General features: G+C 44.9%; 1 protein-coding gene across 1 annotated transcript in view; it reads right to left on the minus strand.

Moving 5' to 3' along the window:
- The window catches only part of LOC131261946 (signal-induced proliferation-associated 1-like protein 1), a 76,146-nt gene that overhangs the window by 36,981 nt on the left and 17,093 nt on the right, over positions 1-22,072 (minus strand). The window contains exon 3 of the mRNA XM_058263821.1: positions 20,191-20,269. Coding sequence (XP_058119804.1) covers positions 20,191-20,247 — 57 coding nt within the window. The 5' untranslated portion in view covers positions 20,248-20,269. The remainder of the gene's footprint in view (positions 1-20,190; positions 20,270-22,072) is intronic.

A 22,072-nucleotide genomic window follows, 5' to 3' on the forward strand; every position in this document is an offset into this window, starting at 1 on the left:
TTTATTTTTGAATACAAACGACGCTGTCTTTGCGGCATTCTGCAGCAACGATGAAATGTTAATTCGCAGTGAGTAGGTTACTTTTACTTTAAATTGACTTTTATTTGGAAGTCATTCAATTGGAACGGCTCTGAGGCAAGGATAAATCTTTCCTTTCAGCATCCCAAGGTAAAAGGAAACGCGTGGTAAACTTGAAATGAAACACCTCCCAAAATGACCTCTTACTCCACTGAACCGATTCTAACGAAGCCTCTTAGAGAGAGATTGATTGAACGAAATAAAACACATTTTTTTATTAATACACAATACGCAAACGAAGGTTCCTCGCTTGACGTCTCGTTAGTGAGAATGAGTCTTTTGATTTTCGGGGCCCTAATTTGTTCGCGGATAATTCCCGCCATGCCATGCTCTACCGAGCGCGCCCAGTTCGAAAGTTACTTCGGTAGTTATGCCTCGGCAAACTAATTAAAAGCGAAGGAGAAAATGCAGAGGAGCATTATTTGATACTCGCCGCAAGCACCATTCATCGCGTATTTACGAATTACGGTTCTATTTCGTCACGGTTGCCTGACGTTGCACGCAAAAGTGAGGAACCATTTGTGAATGTTTTCTTTCTTTCTTTATTTTACCCGTCGACCTACATTCTTTCCCATTTCGCCCGTCTCTTCCATCATTGGCTGGCGGATTCTTGTTTCTAAACTCCTTGTTGTACTTTTTACGCTCCACAGCTGTTATTTATTTCGAGGAGGGTAAATAAACGGCCACGATCGAAGCGTATCATCAGCATCAAGTGCAGCGCCCTGCTAGAGGATGCACCACACAACCATCCACCGTTACGCCAACAACACGAGCGTTTAGGTGTTTTTTTTTTTTTCAACACAGCCGCGCTTTCATTCTGGCCCCTTTCTCCTACACAATCCTCAAAACCGGCGGGCATTTTAAAAATACTACTAAACCAATAAATCATTCCACTTTTATTCGAAGCCCAACTGCCACATTCAAACACCAGTGTCGGGAGGAATCAAATAACAAATAGGTAAAGCTTTTGGCATAGATAGGGTCTAACAAAAAACGCAGGAGAACAAAAAAATGCAATATAAACCCCAAAAGTGGGCCTGACAGCTTTTGTGGACGCGCGCGCGCACTTGCCGTTAAAAAATGCTTCGGCTTAACGTTTTTAATTTTTTGTGGACAATCCCCACGATTGGTTCCGGGGGTTGAGCTGGAGCTTTTCCGTACCAGTTCCGTTATTAGAACGGAAATTTCGCTCTAGCTCTACCACAAATTGGGGCACGTACGGAATAAATTGCTTGTTTAGAAAATTAATTACTTACACCGGGTGAGGTAAAGAACAAAAAGTGTGCTTCTTCTCGTACCTCTTCTCGGACAGCACGGGGAGGAAGACACGCGGGAAATGATTAACGTCACGTTTAAGCTGTGGTTCACCACGCGGAAAATATAACTAAAATCAACCCCCAAAAGACGGAACAATCCATTGATCTCCGGGTGCGCTTGGAGAATCCTTCCTTCTTTCCAATGCTGGGAAAATGTCCGATGATTGTTTCGGTGGTTTATTTTGAGCAAACTCGTTTCATTAGTGGTGATAAAATAAATTAAACTTGGCCACGCAGTGCGTCACTGCGTCACGTTGTGCGTGTGTGTTCCGGTGTTTTCCCCGACGACGGTAGGTTAACAGGAAACTCCATTTCAACGGCCACTGACCCCCGCGCGGTGTGAGGGCACCACCATGTTTCGTACGCACCCGCCCCGCCGTTCTACACCTCTCTACAGCTGTGGAAAATGCTATTGTTCTAGTGCAAGCCGAGTGTGATTCTCGCGGGCCGCGAAGGCTTTTTTGTGTTATGCTACTTTTTTTTACAAATTCAACATTTCCTAACTCCCGGGTTCGTTTGTTCTTAGCATCGCTAGAGTCAGAACATTCTCACAGCACACAATCACAATCAGAACCATTGTTGCGGCAACAACGCTGCGTGGAACGTGGCGAAAAAAAAACCCAACAACCCCCGTGAGCCAGCAGATCCCTTTCCGGAACGGGGTGGTTTGAACAAAGTGACAGGTTTTTCCATCCATTTTTTTTTTCAGCTTGTGCCAGTGAAGCCACCGATATGCTTCACTGAGATATCCGCCAGGTCACCCCAGTCGGACGCGTTTGGTTCACATTCCGGCACCGTATTCGCAACAATACGTCGCGAGCCCAACGATGGTTTCAACGAGCGTAACGAAGTGGAAAGGTTAGGCAGACGTGTGTGGTAAAAAATGCAAAAAAAGAACGCCCATTCGGTTGTGTAAAGTCAAGTCGATGTCGTTTGCAGTTATCTAAAGCTTCCTCCGGCAGCGTATGAGCAGACAATGGTACTGCATTGGAAATATCTAAACTAAAGCCTGGAAAATATCGATCGTCGATGGCAATCACGTAACGGACAAAGCGTTAGCAACATTTGTTAAAGCAACCGATAACAAACTCATGCAGCACACCAACTTTTAACTCACTTGCTTGTAGTAAAGTCAATGTGCTTGATGGTTTGCTTTTTGTTTGACTTTACAATTTCCGTCTTATCAGAGAATACTTGAAAGAAAAACAATTTCCTGTTTGAACTCCACTCCCAGAAAGCACACGGATGATGAGTTTTTCGTCATCGTAACCTTGCGCAAAAAAAGAAAATTATTCAATGAACCCGACACGGAGAAGAAACTAACCACAACTGGTTCACTTCACCGCGGTTGGACTTTTTACGCCCGTGGCGTTTAATTTATGTCCGTTCCGATCGAAGCTGCGGAAGTGTTTTAATTATAATTCCAACCCGTTCCCCCTCCCGTTTCCCCTCACACCGGAACACAACAACCATCGTCGTATTGTCACTCTGGGTGGAAAAAATGGCAGCAGCAGCAGCAGCAGGTTGCATAAGAAAATGGTGGAACTTTGCGCTTTTCGATGAGAAAAAAACTTATCATCTTCCCGGCGGTGCCGATGACAACATGGCGAAAATTGACAGAGGAAGCAAACGGATAAAAAAGACGAAGAAAAACCTGAAAGATAACCAAGCATTCACCCTGCACCGGCTTTTCTCGGCACAAGCAGGTGGAGCGCGTAGCATAACAACCACCGAAAACATAATGCTCGTCCACTAAAGGCCGGTGGAAAAAAATCAACTACCGTGGCCGGCTTTGTCGGAAGCGTTCGCGAACAGGTTCCACGTGAAGTCAATCAGCATGGAACGAATGTTGCGAAAGTAGCGACGACGACAACGACGACGGCCAAGGGTTGGATGAAGTTCATTTTTCATCGTGACCCCGCTTCGCGGACGAACCGGTCATTTATTGGCGGCCACCACAAACAAACACCCGACCCGGCCGGATGAACTTGGGCCCGGCATCGAGAGAGCGGGCAGCTGCCAGCCAGCATCGGCCTCAACATTAACTCAGCAAGCAGCATAAGTCAGGGTCTTCAGGGACAACTTTCGTCCGGCCTCTGTCGTCGCTACCGCCGCCCGGTGTGGTGACGCACAAACCAAAACCGGCTTTTTTGTGGGGCGAATACCGAAAACAGTATCACCATGCCCGAGATGCTGTTGCTGCTGCAGGAAGAGAATCGGAGCGCGTAGGTTTGGGTTCTCTACTGATTATTTCCTTGTGCCCAATGTTTCGTATCCTTCCTTTCCTGTTCTCCTTTTTGGTGCGCGCGATTATTATCTGCCGTAACCCAGGAGAACGGCTTTCGCATGAGGAAAGAAAACAAGTGAAAAGCAACGGAGACTCCAGGTCGACCGATTTTGAAAACCACTCTCGGGTTAACCATTCATCCCACAGAACGCAACACCCAATGCAGCAGCGCAGAAGAACGAACGGCACATTTGCGCCCGCAGACTTTGGGTTCCAAAATTATACACCTTACGCGCAATACGGTGGCGCGCCGAGGAGAAAGTAACGCCACACAGCTTCCGAAAGAAAACTTACGGAACTTTTTCTACGCTCGAATAAAGTGATGGGGGATCAAAAAAAAAAAATACCACCCGTCCACCGAACATCATTATTAACGCAATCATTGCCGTTTGGAAGGGTGTCTTTTTTTCCCTATACCCTTCGAAAATAAGGATGGCCACCGGGTTGACGGAACTTTGAGAAAGCTCACACTTACGGGGAACTACTAACTAATGAAACTATCTCAACGCATAGCGGGTTGAACTTCGGTCGGCTTTTTTTATTTGCTTCCTCACCGGTTAGGTTAGCTGAGCGTTTGCTTACTGTTCTTGGCGACAGCAAAATACCGCTAGCTGGACCCTCCTCTACGCTCCCTCCCCCTCTCTCCCGGAGTGTTACCGGGGTGCTTGGCGTTCGGTGTGTCTGATTGCATCTTCCCACGCCACCGGTAGGCGGCCTCCCAAACGGCCCATTAGTGATGCTCCAGATTTTTCGGTGGGAAGTCGTCGCCGGTGGACGATTTATTAAATTTGGAAAAGCATGAAGTTATAACCAAGACAATGAAACAACAACAAAAAAAACTACAAAAATTAGTTTTAAAAATGACAGAGCAACAAAGTTTGTGACAAAAAGAAATGTGAAAATAAAATGCTTCAATCGTCCGGCCAGCGGAAATCGGTTTTCCACTGGTACAAATGTTGCAAAGCTTCGTGTCGGCCATCATTAACAGATTAAGCTGCCCAAATCGATGCCCAAATCCACCGGCAGTAAAATTGAGCAATCATTTCATCGCACGAGAAATGAAACGGCAAACCGACAATTATGCATTATGCTGATGTTGCCGGGGGTCGAGGCTATGCAACGTTCACTCGATGCGCACTTTTTCCGCACATTCCCCAGGGCTCTCGCGTGTAGAAAACTTTATTTATTTCGCAAACAACAACAACCGCACGCACAGACGTGGCGCGAATCGGCAGCGTGCGCGAAAGTTTGATTATTTATTTATGCGTAAACACACACACACTCCAGTCGAATCGCGTACACGCGAATCGCTCTTGGCGCCATGAGGGAAACGGGCGTTTGAGGAGGACAGGCAACGAACATGGCAGCCAATGCAATTTTTTTATTTCTGTGCGTTGATGCAGATTGCACAGCCAAACAACACAAACAAAGGCCCCAACGCAGCAGAACGTTAAATCCAGAACACGGTTTTCTACGCGAACCGTGGCCAGTTTGTTTTTGTTGAACGCATAGCATGTCTTTTATCAAAGCTCTTTTTTCCCATTGGCCATTTATCGGGTGCCGCGTGCTTGAGCATTAACGTGCGTGCGGGGAAATGTGCTTGTGGAGGGGTTCGTTGGGGGCACTTGCATACCTTGCCGCTGGGAGAAATGAGAATAAAAGTGTAAAATTAAAATAAGAGAAAAAAGCACCACAATCTGGGTCATCGACGCCTGGCGCGCGCGATTCCAATCGATCGAACCTCGGCGAGGGGGATGATGACGGTCAAAAGATGAAGTGAAAGGGAAGGAATGGACCAGGGGGTATGAGGATTTCACGCCGCGGCTCACTCGAGGACGCTGACGGTTTTCCGCCACGAGGCCACGAGGCGTGTCGTGCAACATTGGAAAGCCCAATGGTACCTTACCTCTTCTCTCCTCTCCACGAACACAACTACAAATCGGAAAAAAACCCTCATACCCCTCACAGACCAAAACAAAAAAAACCGAAGTACTAAACGTACCACCCATTACCACCACAAAACTGCTCTACAATTCGATTTGCTTCGATTCGGTTGACCGTCGTCTGGTGAAGTTGTCTGGCTGGCGGTGCTGCCTCTGGACTCCTCTCACACGCTGTGCCATTAAAAAGCCTGGTGCGGTTGTCGATGGTTTTTCTGTGGCTGGATTTTAAGCTCGTTAGTACGCCAAGAATCGCAGGCACAAAGGCTATCAAGTATCGTTTTGGTGAATTGCACTTTCTTTCGCTGTTTGTGCTGTGCCGGTTTTTACTTTCGATTTTGTGCGAAGTATCTTCAACGTACAAGAAATTCCTGCTGCCAATCGTTGAAAGTCATTAATTAGATTTAACTAAACAGCGTTGCTGTTTCCTCAACTTGAACGTAGATACATCCCGTAATTACTAAAAATCTTTACAATTTCAGACAATGATCTACATTCCATTTTTTTTAAATAATCGCGCTTTCCACAATGGCATGAGATTTCGAATCATTTGGTCCGGTTTGTGCATTCTAGGATGCCAACTACAGTTTAGTGAAAAAGCCGCGCTATCGTCCCTAATTCCGCCCAAGATAAAGCCCATCAGCCCCTCACGCCATTTCACTTTCTTTCGTAATGCTTTCGCGAACGCAATAATCGCATCGAAATCCACTCGTGGTGGCACGCTTGTTGTAGCGAAGATGGTCACGGTTAGTCGGTCACGGCGTCGTAGCCAAAGGCTTCAGCCAAATAGTAGTACCACAACCACAAATGGCGGTGCCTCTGAAAACATTCCTTTGGATGATTCGTTAATAACAAGTCAACCGTTACATGCCGACATCATCGGCAAGGAAAAGGCAGGCAGGCAGGCAATCGCAACGTGTGCGAACATATGAGCCACCCTAACACAACATCCTGAGCATTATGAGGCAGTGCACGGCCTCCAACACACGCTCGAACAAACACTTTTCGAATGAGATCGGTTTGATTGGTGATTTCACGGGAAGCGGGTGAAAAGAAGCACATCGCTTGATTTATCGTTTCCGATGAAAAGAAAATATCATCACTTCTCAACCGAACCGCTGCCTGGCCGGTGTTTTAGCCTCGCCTCATCTGGACGGGAATGTTGCTTGGTGCAGTTATGTGCAGTTTAGGTGCATTTTGCCAAGCTTCACCGGTAGAAAGTTGTATCCGGTAGAGTGCGTTTTAAGTTCGCGCAATTTTGCGAAACGGATTTGTGCGGCAGATTCTGTCGAAAGACATCCAAACGCATCTCGATTTCTTCAGACTATCTTCAAAATGCATCATACTTTCTCGCCACTCAACTGAAAATGTTAAAATTTTAAAGGTGTGAATACTTTGAACTGAATCAGAAACATTATAAATTATGTTTGGGGGTCCGCGACAGCCGAGCGGTAGCGCCGGTTAGAAAATCGGCCCATGAGCGCCTGGGCTCACCACCTCGACGGCGTGGGTTCGAATCCCAACCGAGACCGGACCCTCCCCTGTACGAGAGGCCTGACTATCCACGTACAATAGGGTAAAAAAGTCTCGTAAGCCCTTAACGGGCATGCATGACCAACAAGGTCGTTACACCAAGAAGAAGATAAATTATGTTAAATTACTTACGGACCAAAACCCACACGGGTGAAGCAATTTTGAGGAACCGTTCCTACATATCAAACATTCCAACTTACCTAAAAAGAGGAGAAAAAGAAACAAACAAGAAACTATGAGATTTTTGCACATAAGAATCTAAATAAATTGAAAGCAACAGATAACAATCTATCAAAGGGAAGCACACTAATTTACATGCAAACTTTTCCTTTGCTCATCCTCCGGATGCAACCGTTTAGGATCATCAATTTCCAATCACACGAATGCCAACCACCATGGGAACCATCAACATGTCGTGTGGTGAGTTCAGGAAAAACAAAAAATAGGGAAAGCACTACACGGGATGATTTTGCGAAAAGAATCCATAAAACACGCCACCAACAGAAACTACTGCACGAAAAACGAAGAGTAATTATCCAATAGCATAAACTCCAAAAATTGATGAATCCCTAATCAACTTCGTGGTAAATCCTTCAAATTTGGCTTCTTCGTGCCGGCCGGGAGAAAATCTCTGCACATTAGCGATCGGAATGGCATCGGCTACATGGGAACCGGGGCCACTTCAATCAACGGACGAAACGATCTCGCACGTCTTTCGCCAAAATTCCGGCTGACATTGACATAGTAAGTGGAGTGTTATTGAAACGGCTTCGAAACAGGATGCCCTAGGGGGAGGCGAAGAAATCCTCCACTAAATTAGCGCAAGCGCACACATGCCCTTGTGTGAAGTGGGCAAGAATAAACAGTTATGCTTACGGTTTTGGATGGCGATCATTCATCAATGCATGAATGGGTTAAAAAGTCTGTATTTGAACCGAAGCTCATCTTGTATTCCAATGAACCATCTATCAATAAGGAGCGCGTACAATAAATATCAATTGAACAAATTGTAAACACTTATCAACGCGATAACACCAACAGTTGTTGCTATTACTACTTCCTATAGAGAAGAAAAGAACATAAATTACAATCGCAAGCGGTGATCCGCCAAAGGCAAGCTAGCCTTGAACGGTATTTTATAGCAGCGACGATTGCGCAAAACAATATCAGCAGAGGCTGAAATCACGCCACGTATGTTCAAGGCATCCACAGATTGTGAAATATTGTATCAATTTTCGCAGTAGCAACATTATAATTTATGATAGTAGTGTTTTACACAACTGTGAATCAAAGATTAAATGAACACATACTCTATCCTTGAAGGAACGTGGAATGGTCGGAATCTGGATGATCGTCGATTATTAAACTAATTTTGCATAACATCGGGCTAAAAGAAACGTTCCTAACAACAACACACCGTCGCCAGTGAGTGATGTCAGCAAGCCGAAGAGGATACTTCGGAACTCCCAACGAGAACTCGTCTGATCGTGATTCACAAACTCCCTCGACGCGACACCGATTGGCACACATTCGAGAGGAAGATTTATGAATAAATAAATTTCAATACACCAAATGCTCCCCCGTCTTTTGGACGAGCACTTCTGAACTATGCTTAGGGGATGATTCACGATGGATTGAACACTAAATATCCACCCGCCCAACCCGAACCACACACTTCCGTCTTCCCTAAAGTAGAAAAACCTAAGGGCGAACAAGTCACGTTTTAATGGGATGACATTTTTACGACAACAGCAACACCGGATCGAAATGCCCACGCACAGAAACGTAACCTGCGAATGGCGCGCGTTTCGAGGTTCTGGATCACCAAGTCATAATTTAAAATGAACTAATTAGCATTTGACACGAGACGATGGTGTCAACAAATATTGCACAAAAAAAAAATCAATCGTCAGTGGGTTCGCCTTACGTTCGCATTACTGAAGAGCGATGCTGTAGAATGTGTCTTTACACCGACTAAAGTGGTTTTTGTTTCCTTAAGAATGATTTTTTTTGTCTGTTCACTTCAATAAGGAAAACCTCCGATAATAAATCTGAAGGTGCTATTTTGAAAGATGTCATATTCCAACATGGAAACTTCATTATGCAACGATAAAAACCTACTGTAAATGGGATTGGAACAGGAGATTGAAATAAAACTTAAGGGTCATGATTCATTGCTCGCGTTGGACGAAAACGATAAACCTAATTTGTCGAACATTATGTTAGGATGAGTCTATTTTAATGTCCTACAGGCTAAGCTACCGATAGACTGAGAGCAAAAAACCACTTGGCCACGTAACACACAGAGCGCCATAACGTCGAAGATGTAAGTGCCTGGACGGTTTTACATAATTAATGATAACACCGACGGGTTGACAATGGCAGATTATTTTCTCATCGTACCGCGATTATCACTTCTCGTCGCGATGCGTGTAGGAAAAACCACTCGTTGGTCAACTTCAGTTTTCACTCGCCTCGGCTCATTGGGCGCGTTGCAAACACACGACGCTGACCCATGAAAAGCCGTCGACCTAGCGATTAAAGCCTCCGATGACCAATGACCGACGACAAGTTCGTTAAACGGTGCACTTTTTATTTATCACACCAACGCCATCTCGCATTGCCACAGCAAGGCGCAACCGAGCGTGCAGCAGACACAGTCGCAATCTTTAAGCCGTTTCCTCCCTGGCTGATGACATTCCTCGCGGTGGGTGGCGCGGATTTTTCTACTGTCATCCGCTGTTTTCCACCGATCCTCTCATCGCAATGATTCAATGTACCTCCTTTCTTGGGCTTTGCGTAAATTTGTGTAAATGAGCAGTAGCAGCAACAGCAATTTGACGATTGTCCACAACCGCGAGACGGGTAACAATTATGAAACTTAATCGTCATCACCACCCCCACACACACACGCGCTGGTGGCTCAGAGTTGGAAGTGCGGGAAGAGCTAACCATCAGTGGACAACGTACTTCTGCCTTCGTTTGTATGGTAATAGAAGCAAAAGCATCTCGTCGCCACTCATTTATCAAACGCGCGAGGGAGGTTGGTTTCATTTAAATCTGCAGCACACCGAATTCCCGTCGACCACTTGGGACGCGCTTGATGACCAAAAGCGTGAGTAGTGAATGGGTAATTTTTCATTTTCTTACTACTCGAAAAAAAAACACAACGGCACACCATCTTCGCTGACGGCTGTCTAAAGTCGACCGTACCAATCCATCATAGGGACATCATCATCATCATCGCCGTCGTGCGGTGCAGATGAGGAAATGCGGAGATTTGACGCTCTCTGCGTCGAGACGTGAGTCATTAAGAAGGGAACCGGACCAATCGTGCGAAAAAATAACCCCCACACACACACACACAAACTCTGTACGCAAATTGTTCTGATGAGGGTTTTGGTGGGTTGTGAAAAGGAGTAATTTTCATCCCTTTCTTAATCCCACACCAAACCCGGTATCTTTTATTTCTAAATCACCCTCTCTTCCATCCACGACGATTTGGCTTGAGCATGGTGAAAATTAATGCACTCACCGCGGGTGGGTTGCAATAAAGTGACCAGAGGCCAACTCTGCGCCATCACAGTGATGATGATGACGATGAAGGCCATAATGCGTCTAATGGATGGAGGATGAAACCCTACGGGCTCCCCCTCCGTTTCCACTCTCTCGGCCGAACGATGATACATATCTAATTCGATTCGTTCGAAGCTTGACCAAGCGCTCGGCAAAAGGCGCATTCACGCACGCACGAACGGAATGTGTGGCGTCACGGAGTGAAAATTAACCAAGTCTGGGGGGCACGGAGTTTCCTCGAACGTTGGTGTTGAAAATTGGAAACTTCAAATCAAATTAAATGTATAAGAACCAACAGCGTTGTATCAAACAGAACAGAGCAATGCAAGAAGTAATTTAATTACCCACCAACCCAAACCGGGGAAACACCTCGCTCGCACACGGTCGAGCGTAATCCGAAGGGCTGTTCTCTAAAGGCCATCGACCACAACACCTTCAAAAACCCGACGGCTAACGGCCATGGCACGTCATACGTCGCACATCGCAACCCGTGGGGAATAAGCGAGCGCGTCCAACTGAAAAGTTTTATTTCTACTGGTAGAATTTTCTATGCAAATGAATCGACGCTTCCAGTGCCAGCACGACAACAACAAAAAACACGCACAAAAAGGTGTCGGCCTAAAGCAAAACATGCGCGCTTCTCCCGACGCGAAACATCGAAGCTCGCAAGCATAAAGGGAAACAACTAAAACCCAAAAACCAACACATGGTGTTGCTGGTGTTGCCGCACTTACGAAATGGGTTTTCGAGTGTGGTTTATTGTGTGTTTTTCTATTTGTTAGTGCGCATTTGTTTTCTCACCCTTGCTTCCCAACATCCTCCGGGTGGATTAGGGCTTTTTGGATTTTCCTTGCAAGCCAGATGTGCATTTTCGACACTTTCGATAGTTTCACATGTACATTTTTTGTAAATTCTTTCCCCAAATTCTTCCACGCCCGAACAGTGGTTGTTATTATTCCTCACAGGTTTACCCGGAGGTACCGGTTTGGATCCTCGGCGTCATCACACTCCAAGCAACATTATCGTCACCATGCGATCACACGCGTGCAAACGTCAGTTTCAGTTGGGTACCCCGCGCTATACGTGTGTGCTATGCTTCTCGCTCCGCATGTTTCAATCAAGCACCAGAGGGATCTGAATAAATTTTACTAAATTTGATGCGTGAATCACTCCGACCCGAAGGAGACAAGGATCGGGTAGATTGCACGAGCGCACGTTCCCCGAAAACAATCCTCCAAAAACCACATCCGCCATCTCGAGATGCAAAAATATGGTGGGTATCTTTTTTTTGGACCCAAGAAAAGCTGCTTATGATGAACCTCTATTCCGGTTGTGTGGGCGACGAACAAATGTGTCAACCAGTCTCCAGTCAGCCTGATCGTCTGAATGCTATCTTGATCAACCGTCGAGCGCGCCTGTTGTCGAATGTATGTTTTGTGGTCTGTATATCTGATTCGCAGTCCAGGTCTCGACAGGAGACAAGTTAATTTTCGCTCACCCCAAGCGACACCCCATGGCTGAAATAACACCATTTGCTGTCAAGTTTGACGGTGGAGAAGCACAACTGGAAGCCCCCAGAGAAAGAGGTTTATATGGTATCTTAAAAATTTATGGTCGCAAAGTGTTGAGCTAAAATAAAATATAATAATAGCAAAGTACACCTTTGCGATCCATTAAAGCGTTGTTTTATCTCAGAACCATCTTCGATCCCTGAGTATGAGTCATTCACTTTCCAACGATCCAATGTTTATATGTTCACACTTTCTTTTGATTTCCAATGTTAACGGGGAAATTTAAAAAAACAATTACAAAAGCCACCGCACCATGGAGCAACCTGTCGATAGTGAATCTGCCATAGGTGATGAATTAAATGCAACAATGATATTTAGGGGAAGCAGAGAAACCTAACTGGATCATTCGCGGTGGCACCAATTCCGTCAATCAAAATCTTTCAAAAAGCTGCTCAACACCACGCGCACGCTGTCCAAAGAAATTAAGAAACACAATAAACTTCAATGGCCGCGCCCGTGTGTGCGTTTGTTCAGTTCCACTTTCATTTCGCTCTCAATTTCTACTAATGAATTCAACGCCCACCGTTAGGCCTCGAGAATTTGTTGCTGCCGTTTGGGGCAACTTCCAGGCACGCAGTTTTCCACACACCCATCGGTTTCGTTTCGGTAATGGCTAAGGGAAAGAAGAAAATGGTAAACAATAATACTTCATAGAGAAAGGTTTCGTGTGTCCGCGCTGTATCGCTCACGAGAAGGTCATCTTGATTCAGCTAACCTTCGAACAACTATAAAATAAAATGTTGCTGAAATAAGCATTGCACACGCTCGAACGACTGTTTGTTGGTTCGCTGGAGCGGGATGTCGTTTAACTTTGGTATCTCTTCCATCAAACCAATTAATTTGGGCTCGTAACGATCGTTTCGATATATCTTTTAAATATTCCACTGCTAAAATCGGTTAAAAAAGAACAATTTAAAATGAAAACACCAAGCTCTAACTCCACATAACTTCTCCAGTACATTATGATTTCAAACACGGTACTGCTTCCTGATGATGCTTTGTGATGTACAAACACAGTGAAAAGTAGAACAATTAATACACTACAACCGCACACCACACACCATACCACACCACCCTTCGCCTGGATCTCGGTTGGATTCACTTTCGTGGTCACGAGCCAGCGAACACGCGTCATTCAGTCCGTTGGCAGCGCACAAAGTAGTTTGATGGTTTGTCATAACATTAACGTTACTTGTTTCTCTTTTTTTTTGCTTAACATTTGCTTTACTTTTACTCTGACACGCAACGAACGCACCACCCCGGCAACATTGGCTAACATAACGCATCATCATTTGGAGCTCACGGCATCCGCGAAGCGAAGCGCTCCGAGTGGGGGGTTTTCACAACAATTCTAACAAATGGTACAAATAGGCATAAAGTGTTCATTTTTAATTCAACTGTACACACTGGGATGATAATTTTTGTCAACTGAATTCTACCTGCCGGTATTATTTCTTCTATTGCGTTTCGAAAATAGTTGTAGCGGAACTAGTTTTTCCGGTCGCACAAAGCACAACGTTGTTCGTCGCTCCAAAACCGGTGAGATATGCTAGATTACGGACGAGGTTATTGTACCTTTGCAGGAGTAGGGAACTAGCAAATTAAATGTTTTGTATAATAAATCCAGTCATTCTGTATTCTTTTATGGGATTTTGTTTTTATTTATGATTTCTTACTTTTTCTCAATCTGAATTAAACGGAATTTTATACAAATAAGTCATGCATTATGTACTTTTGAAGCTTCATAAAAAACTGAATTACATTAGATTCCTATCTCAAAATGCTAATGTTTGCTTCGTTTTGAATTGCCAACATTTCGGTACGGGTTGTTTCTTATTTAAGCGCCCATCATCGAAATATGATTGTAATTATGCGTCGCGGAGCGGAAAAGTTTGCTTTTCATTTTCATCTCACTCTCTCGCGCACCGAACGTAATTAATCGTTACGCTAAGGGCAATCAAGATGAAGTTTTCAAAACACCACAAATGAATAATCTTCCACCGAAAAATCACACAATTCATAAGGCTCAACATTGGGAGAACGAGCGGAAACGGGCACGTGGCACTTTGTGACTCCGATTTCAATTTTCATCCCCAACTGCTGCCCCCCTCGCGGCTGTCACCGAGTGCAAATGTATGCATATGAATGGCTCATCGCCCTTCCTTTCCCTTTCCCTTCGGCGGTGGCAATTAAAAATCACAAACTGTGGTCCATAAATCAATCACAGCAGTTTTATGCGCTTCAGTGGACGCGAGTTTGGTTTTTTTTACATCCAAACGGCGGGGGGAGACGGGAGGGGGCGATAAAATGAAACCATCATTCTTTTCCTGCGGCAAACTTTTACTAACCACCAACCAACCACCGAAATCACCCGAGCGGATATTCGTTGCAATCGCAGGATCGCAGCTGCCGTTGCAAGGGTGAAATCTGCTGCATTCTTCATGTTATGGGAAATTTCTCCATCCAAATAACATTCTTCGTGCATTTTCCCGCTCTGGACATTGGATTTCCCGGCTGAAATTCTTTACCATCATCACACCCTCTGAGCCAAAGCTGCCGGGCAAAGGGTTTTGTTGAAGAAATCGCAAATAAAAGAAACTTCGCTTTAAATTAAGCATTTCCGGTTTCAATTAATTCCGCCAGCAAACATCAATTTATTGCGCCAGTGGGCTCTTCAAGCGATGGAGGCGCTGATGATGGTGGTTAACCAAGACGACGACAGTCGCCTTTAGCGAATATTCGTTGCAACCTCGGTGGAGAGGGATCAACTCAGCTCGTGATCCGGTGGAAAAGACACACGCGTACCATCACAATCATCTACATCGTACGCATATCCCTCGGATTGCGACGATTGTACACATAATTCTCAACAGATTTTTCCCAACGCGAGCCCGATGGAAACATCATCTGCGCCGGACCCGACCCTTCGTCACGCGTTTCCTAATTCCAGACGCTTAACCCACTGTACGCATCTGCAACAAATCACCCGACGATGACAGTTGAATAATTTTCCACCCTCACACATAATTCAAACATGAAACATGATGACCCACCGACTTCCCGCACCGTCTAAGCCGAGCTGTTAAAAGAAAAAGCCAGCGAGACACAATGGAAAGGGAAACAAAAACGGCCGGGAAAACAAATTAAAAAGATGTCTACTGCAGCTACCGTTCGCCCGTTAATCATGCGACACAGAATGCACTTGTCTGGCGCTTCATCTAACTCCTACCAATCATCCGGACAACCGGCGCGAGGGGTCTCGTTGACTCGAGGAGGAACGACACAGCAGCAAACAAATTTATCACAATTTGTTCATGGACTTTCCTTCTTTACGATTTCTCTTGGGGAAGTTCCAAAGATGCATTTTGAATGGAAACATTGTTTTAACCCAAACGAGTGGACAAGGAAAAAAGCTTTTCACGCAGATGGAACCTTAAAGAACATTCAACAATGAATATTAAGTATTGTTTAATTAAACGATGTGACAGCATTCGATAGTTTTAGTGAAAAAAGATCAAACTGAAACGAAATTCGTGAAAAAACCTCAGGAAAGGATTAAAATAACATCATTTTCTCTGACAAAGCATATAAAAACCGAAACGATTTTACTCGCAACGTCTTCTTTCCTTCTTGATTTTTAATCGTCTTAGTGACTTCACTGTGCAAAAGACCTTTCAACAAAATGCCAAAAGCAAGCTCCTCCCGAGTCATCATACTTCCACGATGAATCATCGTCGGCGAAGACCCCCACTGAGATTCCGGTAGCAACAATCTACCTCTATTCCGTTCCGAGGTGGAGGTCTGTCAAAGGATTCATTGCATTGCGATTTCTCGCCACCATTCAACGGCGATGAAAGATTGTTCCAGATAGCTATTTAAATTCCTACCGGGTTTTCTGACCAACCACACAACCACTCCGGGGAGGCTCGGCTCTAACAAATGATTCCATATGCTAGATGAGACCGAACGCAATTTCACAAATCTGCCCAAGCTCAACCGCAAGCACAGTACGACCGCGATAACAGTTGAATGACTTTCCGAGAGGCGGCTTTTTTCGGCGTCAGATTTTCAAGCTGACAGAAACACTTGATAGTGGGCAGAAGGAAAGCCAACGATAGAGTTGCCTGCAAGTCTGTTGAAAACATTGACTTTTTTGGGAATGTGCCAAAAATCCTTTATCAGTTTTCGTACGCTTCGGAGCTGCTCAGCTTGCAATGTTAAGAATGCATCGAGAACACCGTTGTGAACCTAAACAATCGTTTTTTTTAACGTCTGGAAACGAACAATTCAACGGTTCGGAGGATAAACTTATTTTCCAGCTAGCTCCGTTCGATCTGGACCACCAGCAGCACATCTACTAATGACACTGCTGCATCCTGCTGCAACGACAGCGAGGAGGAAACCCTGATGCACCGGGATCGCAAAAGAAAAGGACCCCGAAGACGACGCCGGAACGTGAGAATTTTCGCATTCTCGTAATTAGTCTGCAAACAGACGACTGACGGCTATTAAGCGGCGGCGAACGGGCGTTGCTCGCTGCATCCGGCAATGGCCTGCGGCGGGGGGCTGGTTCGAACATTTCACTTCATCACCTCACGCGCAACCATCACCACCACCACCACCACCATGTCCGTGACCCGACATCCCTTCCGAGAGGATATCTTCGGAAGCCCCAGCGGGACGACGCGAACGTGGCGAAAATCGACCCAAAAGCAATCCAAAGAGAAGCGCACCGAAATGGGCCCTCGTGGTGATGAACTGTTGCGGTGATACGATCCGGCAAAGGTGGTACTGGATTGGTCTGCAGGGGGCTGGGGTGTACAAAAATATCAGTCAGTTCCGGCCGTAAGGAGTCATTCCGGGGCCGCGCAGGATGGAAGCGTTATTACGTGACGTTTTGTCGGCCGGGTAGTAACGAGCGTCTGAAGAACGCTATTTTTGCGTTCGAAAATGACTTTAAAACCCTTGACGCGTAAGCGTTCGTCGTTTATGAAACGCAAGCAGCGGCAATTCAATCGTATTAGTAGGATGCAGAAGTACACTAAAGGGAGGTGCTGGTAGTCAGAGGAAGAGACACTTGAAGAAAGACGGTTTTTCGCAAAAACATTTGCATCCTGCTTAAACGCAGGGTCCGATAAGAGTGGCCCATCCACTTGTTCATTGCGTCAAATGAAAATGTTGATTAGCCATGCATGCGGCAAATCCCTTTTTTGCTTAAGCAAATCTACAACCGGTCACATACATCTTGAAGCCAATATAAAGCTTAGGTCCAAAACTGTACTAAGAAAAAGTATTCCCACAAATATTGACTAAATACGAAAGAGACGTTTTTTTTAACTTCGTCGTCGAGGTCATAATCAGTCCAGCTGCATCTTTTAACGTAGTTTCGTTTTTATTTTGTTGTATTGTTTTTTTGAATGTACAACATCTTAATACAACGATGATTTTTTATAGTGGTTCAGTTACTTTTGATTTTCTTAACAATTATTTGATTACAACACCGTCCGTTCTGTTTATAAAACTCTCCTTGAACTCATTTTTTATTGAACACTGAGATTTTCATACCACATGTAAGACACCCATTGCGAATCGCTTTGGTTGCATTCCTTTGCTCTCGTGTGAAAACAAAATACCCTGCACAAGGCAAACCCGTTTCGAGCCGGAAAGAACGACCGCATCCAAGAATCGGTAAAGCTCGCGTCGATTGCGATCATTAAAATAATAACGATGACTCGGCGTGCACAAACTCCGCGCCGGAGCCGAGCCATAAACACCGATACCACATCCGGAGGGTTTTTGATTGCGAAAGTGAAACGTACCCCACAAACGTCTGGAGGGCTCAGAGTATCCATCAGATCAACATCGTTCTACGGCCACTCTTTAGCTTCCCTGAGCAGGAAGAGAGTTCGGGCTGGTTTTCCCTTTTTTATTTTATATGCACTCAAAGACACGCATCAACACAGCACACACACACGCACGGGGTACCGCATATCTCGGCCGCATCCGGCCCCAGAACGCAGCAAAAACGTGGGCTGGCGGCATCCGGCGGTTGATCTTTTTAACTCCATTCCCATTCGCAACTCGGGCCCGCAGCATCTTCAATTCAAGCGCGATTAAGTGCCAGCACCTTTTATTTTTATTTTTGCACTCGATGTGCACACTCACATCACGGAGTCCTACACTTTCACGCCAGATTCCAACGCTAAATACGACACGGCGACGACCACCATTGAGAATTGCGCTCGTAAGAAACGGTCGCACAACCAGCTTACAAATATCGGGTGTAAAAATCTTTCCAGCTGGAAACAACTGCACCACACACCGACGGAATTCAACCCAACAACCTCATACGGAACGTTAGGTTTAAAAAAGGCCAAACAAACAAGAGAAGGAAGTTTGCAGTCGTAGCTGCTCTCCCTTCCGCCAGTTAATCTGGCCACGCTCTACAATCTGAACCATCGGCCATCGGCCCGGAAAGCGGAAATGCCACGCGGGACCCGTGGGTCAGGCTTGCAGTGAGTCAAATAAAGAGATCAGGAATGTGTTGCAAAAAGCGTCACAAGCATCAATGGAATGCTCAAAAGCATCAGCGAACGGTTTCGATTCGTGCGAAAAGCAGTTGAAAGAAATGTGAAAAAGAAAAAATCTGTAAGACACTTTCTACCACATGAATGAACTGCGCTGTTCTCGGGAAGAAAACAGAAAAAATATTCTCTTTCGATTGCTTGTCCTCAGTTGCGAGAAAGTTGGTACGACGAAGCCACGCAACCGGAAGACGCTGAGATATTAGAAAGCGAATAGTAAACTGGGTAGAAAATTCTTTCAAATAAGCTGACATTGAAATGATGATCCGCAGTAACCTTTCATACGAAGGGCATGATCTGCAATTAAAACAAGTTGCTAGCGAATTGAACTACATTCAATTTTCCCTTTCAAACGATTAGGGAGTCAACAAGCGCATGTGATTAGTTTCAAATCCGTCCGTGTGTGTTTTTTTAGTTGAAGCAAATTTGTTTTGCTTGTTACATGTCTACTGATAACAGTTTTGCGAGGAATTTTAATGAAATGCATAAAAAAGTAGCCCAACGCTGATAGCATACAACGTGCCGCCACAGAACAGATGACGTTCTCTTTAATCCGTGACGCCAAAATTCAGCCGAGTCGAGCCGTGAATGGTTTCGTTTATGTCGTTAATGTTCGGGGTTCCTGGCAGTCAATGACACCAACTGATAACGAAGATCATTGCGAGGTTGGGAAATGGCAATAACGATTGAACAAGAGCCGTCTGTTTTCACAGAACATCAATTTCAATACGGTGGTGTGAGGTGCAATTTTAAATTAAAAAAAAAAGTTTTAAGTGTTGTAGCTTCTTATCACAAATTAGTTTTTGTGAGTTTTTCTCTGTTTATTACACGAAGTAATACGCATACGACCCAAGATGAAAAACCACAGGTTTACATCCCAATAGCCACAGCTTTACATCCCGGAAATGCCTCGTGGTCAATTTGGTTTTTGTGTTGAATAATCATGTCATTCATGAACTGCATCAAAAATTTGCCATCTTTACTACCGACCTTTTCATTCAAGCCAAATGAATTTCAAAGCAATCAAAACGAGAGCATTACATAAAAAAGGTAAACTTAATTTCTAACCGGTAATGTGAGAAGAGCTACCATATCTTTGAACAGCGAAAGTAAGGCCGCAAGAGGAAAATAAAAAATAGAGAAACAAACAAGACGAAAAGATACAAAAAACAAACAACACTACATATAGATCCAAAGGAAAGCAGCTTACGTGAGAAAGGAAACACCAACCGCAAGATTGAAGAAAACAGGTAAACAACCGAAGCAAAAAACACACAGAGACAAGGGATAAACAAAACACTTTACCTTGGTCTTCTTAGCGATCGGATAATGGACGGAGGAAGCTCTGGTTCTATGATACATGCAAAGTGTACTGACGACTTACCTACGGAGAAAATAAATAAAAAGAATGAAAAAATATAGATAAGTTGCTGTGTAAAACCATTAAATGAAAGGTAAAGGTTAAAATTTAATTTGATCAAGTTCAAAAGCGTAACTCAGCAAACCAAAGGTATAAAATAAGGGTGGAAAAGAAAAACATTCTGCACCAAAATGTCCACGAAACATGTTTCCGACTGCCCTTGGGCCACGCGAACACAACCGTATCGCGCATTGTTCTACACCACACCACGGTGGGCTGTGCACCGTGCAACATATCCCTGTCCGCCGCTGTTCCACATTTTATGCTATTTTATTACGCTTCATTCCTGTTCCCGTGAAGGGGACCACATGTGAGCATGGGCATGTTTCTATCACCCTCGATGTTCCAGCGCCGAAAGCAAAGAGGGGAGCGAGTTTTTGGCATGTTTTTGGAACCCATTCGGATTCCAGTGCATGCATGCACGCTCTGCACCTGTGTGCTGGTTTAAACGAATGACCCCCGGGATCCGTTCCGGGGTGATTCTGTGCTCGATGTACCGCAAACTCAGGAGCCAACACACTCGACACAACAAAAGGACAGCAGACGACAGACACACAGCAAAATAGGGCTATTTTATTGCTTGTTTCTGTCGTTAAAAAAAGGCCCCAGCGCCCCTTAAACAATTTCAATGAAAACCTGCTGCTGGGTGTGGTCTACCATACGATCGAATAGCCACCAAAAACCAAGTTCATTAAGTTGACCACAAACACGGGAAAGGTTCAAAGTGGTACTGAAAAAAAACCAAGCAATGAAATATCAAAGTTGGTAAATACTATTATAAATTGAAAGCAAATAATGCTTTCAATTTTAAACCAGGATTCTAAAACAAACAGGAAAAATAATAAACTAGAGTAGCAGCAACCGAAAATAACTCTTGAGCCTGGACAAAAATTGTCGATCCAAAATTGCCTCCAATTGTAATAATGTGATAAACAAAAAAAGACTATCAAAAGTGCATAAAACCCTCTTCGGAATTCGACAAAAGCACCATCCCCGTACCCTTTTTCGGCTGCACAACACATGGCTTTGCAACCCCGAACCATTTCCTTCTGTCATTGCCGTGGCGGTGCAGTATTATTATATGCACCTGTGAGCGGTGTGTATCATTATTTTGCACTCTGCTGCCTTCGCCGTTATCCACACGATGGCAAAGGCTGGAGATAATAACATTTCCTGTATCCTCCCGCCGGCCTACTCTGTACCACAGCCACAGAGAGGCGACCGAGTTGATGATGGATGCAAGTACAACACACCCAGGGAGCCTCAGCCACACCAGCGTCAGCAGTCGAGACAGATGAAACTGGGCCCCACCCAGCCGAAGTGGCGCAGAACCGAACTGAAGAGTTAATTGCAAGCTACGTTGCATAATGTCCCGCCAAGCAGGGGCTTGCGATGGCAACGCGCTGACAGAGGACGGAAGACAGGTTGACGAGACACGGGCACGTGTACTCTCTTGTTGCCGGTGCAGCATCTGCGAGGCGTTGTTATATATGCTAGCCGTGCCGGGCGCCTTTTTGGACCATTTCAGACTGAGAGCAAATCGATTTGCATCACCACCCCACGGGGCGATATCGCGTTGTTGTATCAACAGCTCGCGGATGCAGGCTACCGAACAAACACAACGGAGAAAATAATTAGTTTGTGCAACGCGCGCAAAATTCATAAATGAGCACCCGAGACAATCGCGGAAGGCAATTTGGTGAGCTGTGCACAACAACAAAGAAAAGAAGATGAAAAATATGAAAACATTTCTCATCGGATTTGCGA

This window comes from Anopheles coustani, chromosome 2 (genome assembly GCF_943734705.1).
Source record: "Anopheles coustani chromosome 2, idAnoCousDA_361_x.2, whole genome shotgun sequence".
Lineage (NCBI taxonomy): Eukaryota > Metazoa > Arthropoda > Insecta > Diptera > Culicidae > Anopheles > Anopheles coustani.